Genomic DNA, 12,059 nt, shown 5'->3' with positions numbered 1-12,059 from the left:
GTATTTATTCTTCAATAAAAAAGTCATCTAATTTTTTTTCCATTCCAAGAAAATTAATAACTAAGATTTTTCCACAATGACGAACTCTTCAAATTGAATAATAGTGAAAACCTCATATTAAATCGATGGTCTCTAGCGTAAAACCATAGTATACTATGGTAAAACATAGCTTGCGTATATTTTTGAACTGACCGCGGAAACGGTAAAGACCCATCTGAATATACATATAAGCATGATATATATTTCTAAAAAATTGAACGTTACAAATATGGAGCAAAATATAGGTACTCAGCATTTCAAATATTCTAACATCGATTTAGTTGAAATTAACTTCTGAATAATGTAGATTTCAGTGTTGTGACTTCAGAATCCATAGCAACTAATTTTCTCCACGTCATGAATCTATACCCGGGAAGAAACAAGATTACAATATACTTGAGAAAGTGGATGACCTATTTATCTCAAGAGTAAAACTGGGTAATTGTTTAGAAAACGAAGGGGTTGTTCCCTTGAATAATAAGTGAGTAATTATTGTTGTCTCTTTTAATTCAATTTTTAGTTTAGGTACTTTTCCGAAAAATCAAAGTTCCTGACTGAAATATTATTGATAACTACGGTATTTTATAACAGAAATTATAGCTTATAAGCGAAGAGATAGATATACTCTTTTCCTAGCTTTGCCACATTTTTTTCGAATGATTCTGTTGATTGGAAAAATTGTCGTCATTTGAAATATTTTATATAATTCACGGAATATTCTCAAAACTGAAAACAAATGTTGAAAGACGTCCGATGAGGTAATTAGGTTTTTTTATTTCTGATTTAGAAAACACATGAACTTATTAATGAAATGGAGCCGAAACACCTTCTACTAATTGCCTACCTAAAAAGTGAGTGGTATCGGGCGTAATTCTTAAAACTGCCTTTTTCCAGTTAGCTCCAGTTAACACGAATCGTGTCATGTTGAGATTTCGTTTTTCATGTGTTTGTTCCAGGGAATAGATAGCAATAATTTTTGTCTATATGTAGGTAATTTCAGAATTTTGAGCTGGAAATGGTTTCCAACGATATGGTTGGATTAACCGAAACCAGTTGAATTATATACAAGTCAAATGAGTCTACAGTTTAGTTTATAAATACAATTTCAACTGACAAAATATGAAACTAACCAAAAGAAGAATAAATTATCCAAAACTGTAACTTTATGTTAATTTATTTATTCAATTTATCAGCCGTTTACTCAATTGTACATTTGTGCCTATATGGATCAATGTGCATGGAAATGATGTATTGTATTACCGGTCACTTAAGGAAAAATTAGCATAAATCATATAATACAACATTTCTTTATTAATCGTTTCACTAATCTGACTTTCCCATTTTTCATGCAGAGCATAAAAGACCACACATCACGCACATTTACCACAGCTAATCGTGGCTAAATACTACATCCCTTTCTCAAATCTTTATTTCTTGTTTCGATTGCTAAGGTCATTAGTTATCATAATATTATACACATTTTTTTTAGGAGTCGTGATATCGAAAATGGTAGATCAAGGTACCTATCCCTTTATGCATGAGCTTGAAAGTTCTAGGAAATTAATCTTGACCTCATGATGCATTCAAGCGTGGTTATAGCTTCTTGATAATTCATTCTGAATTAATTAACAAACCTTAAATAAAAACAATTATTTAGATCTGCAGTATCGAGAATAGGCATAGCTTTGATGATAGCCAAACTTCGGAACGAAGACGGCACTTGAAGAAGAAGAAATAAAAACAAACCATGTACCCAATGTTATTCGGTTAATGCCGGAATCGATTGTCTAGAATACTTCCGTGAATATTTTATATTAGGAAAATTTGTGGCATTCCTTTTTGGCGAGCCTTTCTCGAGTCAAATGTAGTGTGCCCCCTTTCTCTAGCGTTTGCGGTGTTTCGTCCCGAGATCGCTGGTGGAATCTTCAGTTGGGCTATCCAGCGATTTCTACCCAAGACACCCTCTCACTCCATAGAAAAGAGTTAACTCTGCTGCAAAGCTGCAGCTCTCATAAACCCTTCGGTGCCACACTAGAGTGTGGCGCGACATCCATAACGTCACCTCTCGGGCAGATAGAGTCACTTAACACTCCCCCGCCAGAACCGACGACATACCAGGGACCCTATTCTTGAAAACTAGGGAGTAGAAGAATCGAGACAACGGTGACGTGGTTCTACTGAAAATCGATAAGTGGTATTCTTGAATGTATTATTTCTATCGGACGGTAATAGAAGGATGGCTCCCTGATGCTTCTACTGGGTAATTTCAGGGGATCAGCCGGGGAAGACCAATAATGTGACACTTTGGATACATAACAATTACTTCTACCTTGTGTTATAAGATATCTACATAGCTCGGATTAAATTAAATTAGATTACTGATCATATCGCCTAGTTACTACAATAATAATGAATAACAAAAAAACATTTGTTTCTGAATTCATCTCCATAAAAATGCGTTGCCGTAATGAGTTTCATTACGCAACGCAAATGGACCAAAATGAGTAGCGTAATAGCTTCAAAATGAAGCAGGCAAAGATGAAAAATCATATAGAAAAGTGTGCATTAACACAAGAAATAAGTACACGAGTATACAAAAACATTTAATAAAGCTTTACCTAACCCAAAAAATATCACAAACAAAAAATAAATCACAGAGATAAATTCCACCAAAATTTTCCTCTGTTTTGGTGTCATTGGGTCATTGGGTTACATTTCACTTTTTCGTTGACATGCTCCATTATTCATGATCAATTTATACATTTTGAGAATATAAACAAACGACTAAAAACGAGATGACAATTATGACATGATAGCATTGTCTGTCAAAACATTCGTATTTATGATTGGTCAAGAAATTCGGCAACGCTGCGGTTTGGTTCCCCTATTTCACGCTCCTCCCTTTATGCTCGAGAATACGGAATTAAGATTGTAGGGAGCAGCAATAGAGTAGAATCGAGGAACGATCCCCGGTGAACGTTCTATTCTATTGCCGTCAAGAATTAACACCCAGAGGAGGAGATGCGCATAGGTATACTTGGGGGTGAGAGCGCATGCGAGCTGTGTGGGCGGAAAAGCAAGGCTCAGCGCGCTATAGTCGCTTTGTCCGATGAACACGCCAGAAGCCGTGACGTGGAACGTGAGTCGCCTCAGCGCTGTTTTCTAGATGTCAACTAAATAATAAACATCGGCTGGTGCGTCGGCATGAGGTAAGGCAACGTCATCTTACCTTCTCGATATGTGCACTAGCGCAAGAACACATTATTATGGAACCCTATTACGTCTTGATCGGCATTAACCGATTTTTTCTTACACGTCCAGATATCCCCCAACAACTTGAACTTCGTGTATTATATTTACCAGATCTAAAAAGTTTGGGATTAAGTAGACTCTCCTCTTCATAACAAAGTTTTTTTCATAGCGCAAAAAGCAAAATACTAATGCCTGCTTCTTAGAGGAAAATTCATTACTCGATGACTAATATGAGAATGTATGGTAGATATTTATCTACATAAAGCAACTGAACGCGCAGCTGTCATATTATTGCTTCGAAGTGATCGCCTTTTAAAGGCAATAGATTCTAAAGTCTGAAACCATGACCCCAATAGCAATTTGTTGCTATTGTGGCCCAATTTGTTATAGGACGAATCAACATCTTCATTGGAAGCAATTTTACCCTTGTTGATAATATAGTGATAATTTTGACGTCTTCAAACTACAAAAATATTGACAGGTTTACTTGAAGTAGGCAGAGGTGCAATAATTAGATATAGCAGTTCTCATGCCCAAAAATTTGGAACATAAAATATTTTTTACAAGAAAACTCAAAGATACAATATTGGCATTCCTATAATCATAGCAGGCTTTAAATAGAGGTATTAGTTACTATAATTACTTCACATCAAAAAATTTATTGTTTCTACTATTTCTAGTCATAACTTTATTCTGTCTTAATTACTATTGAATCGATCAGGCATCAAGGCATTTTGATATCAATATTTTTGTTTAATCTAATATTTTTAATATCGACATTTTCTTACAGGATATTCAATCCCAAAACGATGAATCACATAATAACCTATTATCATTTTCCCCTAAGTCCACCGTCTAGGGCAGGCTTGCTTTTTGTTCGTGCATTGGGAATAAAGCATAATTTGAAGATCTTGAATCTATCGAATGGTGAACAAAACTCTCCTGAATTTTTAAAAGTGAGTAACTTCAAAGGAATGATCATTTACTGTTCTGGTAGCACGAAATTTTGGTGAATACCTATAGTAAAAAATTACTGAAAGTCATTCGTTCTTTGTATTTTTTTTTAAATTTGTTGATGATATTGAATTCAATTACGACTATGAAATTAGAACTTGGTCCGCTAGCCCCCTCCCCAAGAATTTCAAAATATAAAATTTTAGGAATCTCGCAAAAACGAAGAACGAAAATTTCTCCATAAAATGAACTAATAATAATCATTTTACTCTCCTTGAAAATGATACGTCAGTAAAAAATCGAACCCCTTTACGATTTATGAGTTTATTATCGCTTTCAATACTTTTATTGCATTACGAGCTCGTCTTTGTCCGAGGTGTATTATTTCCCTTTATCTATCCGCTGTCTCGGCATCGCAACTTACTCGTATTTGCCATCTGTGATGTTTGCATTCGTCATCGGTATACTCTTATCCGTTGGTACACTGGTAGTTCCGAAAAATTTAAAAAGAAACTCTGGTTCAGTACTACACTTTTTGGTATGTTGAAGTTTTGTCGATTCATGAAATTTTGCGAAAACAGTGGCCTACGTAAAAAAGTTCCACAGATAAATTATGATAAGTGCCAAGTAGGGTATTTCGAAATCAGAATTTCATGGAGATTATGAGTATAACATAAAATTTGACATTTCTATTGAAAAAACCCGGTGGTATCTTGTTTGGCATCTTTTGAAACTATCTACATTGAACATCGATTATATAAAAGTTTCAATTATCTAATTTCGACTGTAGGAACTCTGAAACCGAATGAAATGCAACCTGAATCAGTATCTAAATAAGTAGTAACTAAATAACTTCCTAATAAGTAGTAAAAATAATTTGTAAAAACTATAAGAAATATACAACATTCATATAAAAAAACATGGGTACACAAATACGAGTAGTTAAAAATCTGATTTTGATTTGTTTCTATTTCAGATTAATCCATTTCATACAGTACCAGCAATAGATGATAACGGATTTTATGTCTATGACAGGTGCACATCTTGTTTTATTAATATAATCTGAATAATTTTTAAGGAAAGTAGGTAACAGAGTTTTTGAGAATATGAAACTGTTTTCTATAATTAGGTGCATAGTGCAGGAAAACAAATATTGTGAAAAAAAATTAAATCTTTTCAGATAATTGTTGCTAAAGCTCAATAATATTTGGACAATGCATTTTCATATCAAGTTATCAATTTTTCAAGAAAACATATTTTATTTTCAAGCTCTATCATCATGAAATATTTGTCGAAGCAGTATGCGAAGGATGATAGCTTGTTTCCTAACGATCCAAAAAAGAGTACCTTGGTAGAAGAACGTCTTTATTTTTCTACGAATTATATGTTCCAGGCCTTTAGGGAATATATTGTGAGTTACATTCTTATTATTTTTTTCACATACATGTACTTAGCAAACAATATGGTTGCACACTGATTTTTGAATTACTGGATTTACTTCACACAAAACTTCACGAACGTCACACAAAACCGATTTTCATTATAAAGGTACACTTTACTCTAGATAATCATTCGAAAACTTTAAATTTTCTCAAGATCTCAACACTTGTTGAGAACACCAGATTTTTATTTGATATGGCATCGCACTCATGTTTCGATTCTTCAACTGTTCCATTGGAGCCAGAGCGATTTGCAGATTTGTACGCTAAATCCTAGGTTTCCGAGTGAATTTTCCAAATCTGTATATATACTCTTTGTACTCAACCTATTAAACAAGCTTATAAAAAGGTCTTATGCTATTAAAAACATACTATGTATAGTATATAAGTGTTTATTTCAAGGCAACAGCTCTTAAGCCGCGGGTAAACTCGAAAAATCTGCCGACAAGTACTGTCTCACAGTTTTCCAACTAGAAACTATTTGTTATTCAAAATTGTGTGTTTGTGATTGGTGGAAATTAAGTCGAGGAGCGGAGTTGTGAACAGCTTCCAAGTATGTACCCGTACCCCTATTCCGACTACTTTTTTTATCCTAGAAAATAAAGCTTTAACCATTTTTTTTACTCAATATCGAGTTATAATGACTTTCCAATTTGCTGATCATGAATTGTAGTGTAGTTTCTGCAGTAACTAGTGTTGCATCTTCGAGTGTTTTATTGCTTTCTGGGACGTTTCAAAAGACATTCGCGCTTTTATTGTCTAATATGCAATTTTAATATAGAATCCCACAGATTTATCATAGAAAATCCCACAATTTTGATCCGCAGAATTTTAGAGGGATCCCGCATTTGCGGAATTGGATTTCCTAATCAAGGCCTAATCTAGGGTATGTTTGAAAATAATGCTCGGGCATCAAAATGGATTAAACAAGGTTGCAACTCCTTATTAGTTCCTTCATTATTGACAGGTTGCTTTTAATTAGTGCAGAAAGGTTCAGATGCAGTTTAAGGCTCCAGCGATTACTGGTTCTATGGGTTCTTTTTACTAAATTTTTCAACTTGTTTACTCGAACACGTTACTACTTTTTAACATATATTTTATCCTTTCTGGAGTCTACACACGCATTCACAAGTATCAAGTAGATAAATGCTGTTGCAAACAAAAAAATAAAATCAGAGATCAAGACGGTAAGATGAGAGCAAAGGAACGCGATGTATGAAAAAGTGAGAATAAGGAGCGTTTGTAACGTGGTGTAGATCTAGCTTCAATGACTGGTAGGTCATTGCTAAGTATCGTCCGATGAAAAAAATAAAAATAGGACTGCGTGATTGAGTGGGCTTCAATCCTGCTATAGGTAGTTAGCAACGAAGAAATCTTTCATACACGCAATCCTCCACCAATAACCGGCAAAAAATCTCTGTAACATGACATGAAGAAGAAGTGGCCCCATAAGGCTACCATAGTCGAGCTTCATGAAGGTACACCGCAAGTTGCTGAGAAAAGCGAATTAATTTGTTGTTGTTGATAAAACAGAGAAAATCCTCATGAAAGGTCGAACACTGTGAGACTCTTAATCACTAAATCTAACCTGTTGTTTGGAATATACAAGTCATAGACTCCGTTATCTGAAAGGGGTCCAATGTAGGGAATTGGAATTGCTGGTCACCATTCATTATTTATCATCTTTTCGGAAGGATACATTGGCTGATCAAGCCTTTTATGGCGAGATGGATTTATACAGTTATTCACTGATGGCCTTCGAAAGAATCGATTTGGAGTACCAGCTTTGGACGCTTAAATCTAGTGGAAGATTCGTCATAGTCGAGGGGTCCTCTGACTAATTAGTTGGGAGTGTTACTCCGATTTCCAAAAAGTTTTGAGAGAAAGTAAATAAAGATATTTTCTCAACGGGTTAGTTTTGCCTCACGATGGAGTTGGGTTTTACGAACAAACCAAGGCATGTTGAAGGCGGTTCTGAGGTATTCATTTTGAATGATCTGAACCTTGTTGCGGAGGGCTAGAAAGCCCAATAAGTTGGGGCGTGAGTTATAGTGGGACAAAATAGTCTTGTAGGTACAAGATCAGCTTGTTCTGAACGAACGACAGAGCAGTGAAGACAATTTGGCAAGCACCATTTTACTCTTTTAGATAGCATATTTCAGGTACTGGTTTAATGCGAGTTTCTTATCCAAGATGACTCTTAAGTGTATTACTAAGGATTTTTAAGGTATATTACATCCGTACATTTGGACATGGTCGAATGGTTGGAATAATTATCGCCACAAGAAAAGATCAGCGCCCTTTCTGGGTTCACTTTGACTTACGTCGCGTCGCCTTGAAAGTATTTGTTTGCCAATCAGGGGACTTTTGATTTGGCGATGATGCCAGACTTGGGAATGTCGGCTCTGCATGCTGAATATAGAAGAGGTGATAGCAGACTACCTTGAGGGACTCCCGCTTCGATATATCTGGGGTAAATGATTATTTTTGAAATTTTTGCTCTGATGGAGAAAAGAGCGGATGAGTTTACACATTGACATTAACACCTGATCTGTGGTAGAGTGCTTGAGAAGACAAACAGCTTCAAAGAGCTTTTGGAGTATTATGTAGAGGTTCTAGATGCAGGAATTATCACTGAAGCAACTCAGTTCAAAGAATATTGAAAACTCTTAAAACCTGAAAAACAATGTTCCAAATAATTCATAATAAGAAAATGAAAGAAGTTTTTTCGAACTTATACATAGCTTTGAAGATATTTCTAACATTGCAAATAATGAGTTGCGAAGCATAGCGTTTATTTTCCAAGTTATCTGAAATAAAACATAATTATAGAACAGTTATCAAGGAAAACAGACTGCATTCTTAGGAATACTTTCGATTGAAGTGATATAATAAAAGAATTTGCAGACATAAAAATAAGAAAATAAAGTTTAATTGGGTAGTTTTTCGGCCTTTCCTATTATATTTCTTTTTTATTTTCCAATAATTTTGCATGTTCATGTTTATTTGTTTTTTGTAGAAATATATATTTATTTGTATTTTGTACTTGATTTACCTACCCTTGTAAAGTAGTTTATATTCGTGTTGATTTCGATTTTTTGTTATATTTAAAGTAATGTACCTTATATTTTATCAACTGAATTCATTTGTTCTATAAAAAATGAATACTGATTGAAAAATTGTTTCGAAAGAAATTCTGATAGTAGAGGGGCGCCCCAAAAATTGTCGATCTGTTGGTATAGAATCCAAGATCGAATAATCATCTAGAGGTTTTCTCGAATACTAAAAATATGAGCTATTAGAATGAAATTTGATCCACGATTTCAATCCAACATGAACATGAAGAACATGATTGATGAACATGTATTGTAACGATGATATTTGTACTACAAGGTTCTAGCTCTTACCATAATCTACTTTGTGCTAAGTTGAGTTATTTCGGTTTTGACAGAATAGCCCTGAAGTTTTTTGAATCCTACCTTTTTGAAAGATATCAGTATGTTAGATTGCGTAACAGCTTTTCATATTTTTGTCCGATAACCTCAGGAGTCCCGCAGGGCTCAATTCTCGGTCCATTACTATTTTTGATATATATTTCGGATATGTATAGAGTAGTTAAATTCGTTTCCACCTATTTTTATTGTGATGACACCCAGGTTCGTCTATCGTTTCATCCCTCTCTCGTTTTTCGGGCTGTGGATCAGTTTAACGAAAATTTGGCGGCAAGAAAATAAATGTGAAAAAATATTTCCACATACCTTTCTTTCCCAGAGCGCTTTCTGTTGCGGTTGAGGTAATTATATGTGGTGAGCGGGTTCCTTATTCTACTTGTTGCAGGAACCTTGGCATCATATATGATTGCCAGCTAAGATTTAGGGAACATGTCTCATTGCTGTTGAAAAAATCCTTTCTTGCACTGCGTCATTTGCATCGGCAAAGACATTTTTTGGACTTCTCCTCGAGAAAGTATCTCTGCGAGCCGCTAATGTTGTCCAAATTGAACTACGGATTGACAGTTTTTTATCCTTGTCTTGATTCTGTTGCAAGGTATAGATTACATAAGGTACAGAACTCGTGCTGGCGGTTCATCATTGGCTTGAAAAAATATGACAGAGGAATAAGTTCTGGAATAAATAAACTCGCGTGGCTCAAGGTCGAAAATATTTTTCGGCTTCACATGACAATAACGGTACACAGAATTTTGAGTTCCTCTATTCCTCCCTATTTGAGGGAAAAGTTAATTTACAGGCGCGATGTTCATGAAGTAGCCATTAGGCATGGACAAAGGCTTATGTTGCCTAGATTCGGTTCAGCCATGTTTCAGCGCTCCTTCACTTATAATGCAGTGAAGGTACATAATGTTTATCTAATTTCAAGTGGGGGGGTCTCTGTGAGATCATTGAGGAAGATTTTGAGGGAGGGTTTGTTAAGGGAACAGATGATTTGTTGATCTGAGTTCACTGTTGCTATTTCAAGGTTATTATTTCTTGTTTTTAATTTTTTGTTATTAGTATTTTCCAGGATATTTGCATTTTATTTTTTTTTATTTTGGGGTTGAGTAGAGTAGCTCAAGCTAGACTTCGCCCCTATATTATGTATTATTATTTTTTTGCAATAAAGGCACTATTATTATTATTATTATCCCTTTCGGAGTTCTTGAAATATTATTCGGATTTCGGAATGAAATATCTCAGGTTCGAATCTCGCTTTTGAATGCGTATTCTAATTTTTTCTGAATTGATATTTAATATTTGATTTTTTACATTTTAATATATATATATATTATTTAAAGACGAAATTATAAATATTACAGTGTTTCATCATGTACCTAGTTGAAATACGATATATAAAGCAATTTTATAGGAATTATTTTTAGATTCCTGTAATGTTCAGAAACGACCAACCAAGTGCAGAAAAGGCTAAAGAATTCGATCAATCTCTACGTCAGTTGAACGATTTTCTAGAGAATGAAGAATGGATAGCTGGAAAACATATGACAATTGCTGATTTTTCTATTATAACAATTGTATCAACAGCTGAGGTAGATTTAAGTATATTCAAAATTAGTATAAAAAAATAAAAATATCGTTTTCAGACAATAATGTTCGACTTGAATAAATATGCCAATATTTGTGCATGGTATAAAAAGGCTAAAGAAGCTATGGCTTCTTTTGGATACGAGGAGGTAAACCAGAGTGGGGCCGATCAGTTTGGAGAGGTCTTCAAAACGAAGTTGAAACAGTTCGTTTGAGAGCATACACATAAAATACACACATTACACACTATAAAATACTGAAGCTTCATAAGCCTTCGTTTATTTCATAAATCAATAAAATAAATGATAATAAAAATAAATTATTCCAGCGAAAATAAGTTGTGAAATACCCACTTTCGTGTTTTCTTCATAAAACTGATGGAAAAGTAGGAAAGTAGTGTTATGGTTTTTTTAATTAAAATTCCCATTTACTCATAATATTTTCTTGAAATTGAAAGATATCGAAATTTTATAGAATAATCAATAAAAATTCAAATCATGTCTTGATTTTCAAAATGATGTGATTATTTTAACGGAAACATGGAATGTTCAGAACTTGGATTATTTCAAGATACCGAATTACACATCTTATTACAATAATTCTTGTTTGAACCAAAATGATGGAGTTGTCTTTTTTATCAATAATAAGTGGAAGTACTCAATAGAACCCACACAAATCGGAAATATTTCTGTCACTATGATAAAGTTGAAACCGAATCAATTGGAGCTAAATATTCTCGCAATTTATAGACCACCATCAACAGATGTAGTGAAGTTTATAACTGATCTCGACGAATTCATGAAACATCATAGAACTTCGAACTTAAATATGCTCATTGGCGATATAAATATTAATACCAAGAAATCAGACATCATAACAAACTTGTACCTTAATGTCCTTAGCTCCAATGGTTTTAGACAATACATCACATCAAACACCAGGGTGAACTCTGAAACAGCAAGCTGTATAGATCATGCATTCATCAAGAAAAATGACCGCCTCATCATAAATATAACTCCTATTATTTTTGAAATTGCAGTTACAGATCATTATACCATTATTATACATATAGGGGAAAAACATCCACAAAAAGAAAAAAAATGAGATTGAATACAAACAAATAGAAACCATTAACTATGTGGAACTCAATAACATTCTTCAAGATGAGAATTGACATGAAATATATACAGAAAAAGATACTGACGCAGCATATAATATATTTCAAAATAAATTAACTTTATTTATTAAAAAATGCACCCTCTATACAAATTATAAAATGTTCAACAAACTGAAACCCTGGATAACACAAGGCTTAATAAACTCCATAAAAAAAGGGATA

At 34.0% G+C, this 12,059-nt stretch overlaps 1 protein-coding gene across 1 annotated transcript; it reads left to right on the top strand.

Annotated features, from left to right (window-relative positions):
* The first annotated feature begins 372 nt into the window (after positions 1–372).
* On the top strand, positions 373–11,254 carry LOC123671369 (glutathione S-transferase D5-like). Its single transcript, XM_045605163.1, has 6 exons — positions 373–520; positions 4,082–4,247; positions 5,222–5,280; positions 5,515–5,656; positions 10,561–10,725; positions 10,780–11,254. Exons 2-6 carry the CDS (start codon positions 4,101–4,103, stop codon positions 10,933–10,935), a joined length of 669 nt encoding a protein of 222 aa, XP_045461119.1. The 5' UTR covers positions 373–520; positions 4,082–4,100; the 3' UTR covers positions 10,936–11,254.
* The last annotated feature ends 805 nt before the right edge of the window (positions 11,255–12,059 follow it).

Source organism: Harmonia axyridis, chromosome 1, assembly GCF_914767665.1.
Source record: "Harmonia axyridis chromosome 1, icHarAxyr1.1, whole genome shotgun sequence".
Taxonomy (NCBI): domain Eukaryota; kingdom Metazoa; phylum Arthropoda; class Insecta; order Coleoptera; family Coccinellidae; genus Harmonia; species Harmonia axyridis.
This window is presented reverse-complemented; position numbering and strand designations above follow the sequence as displayed.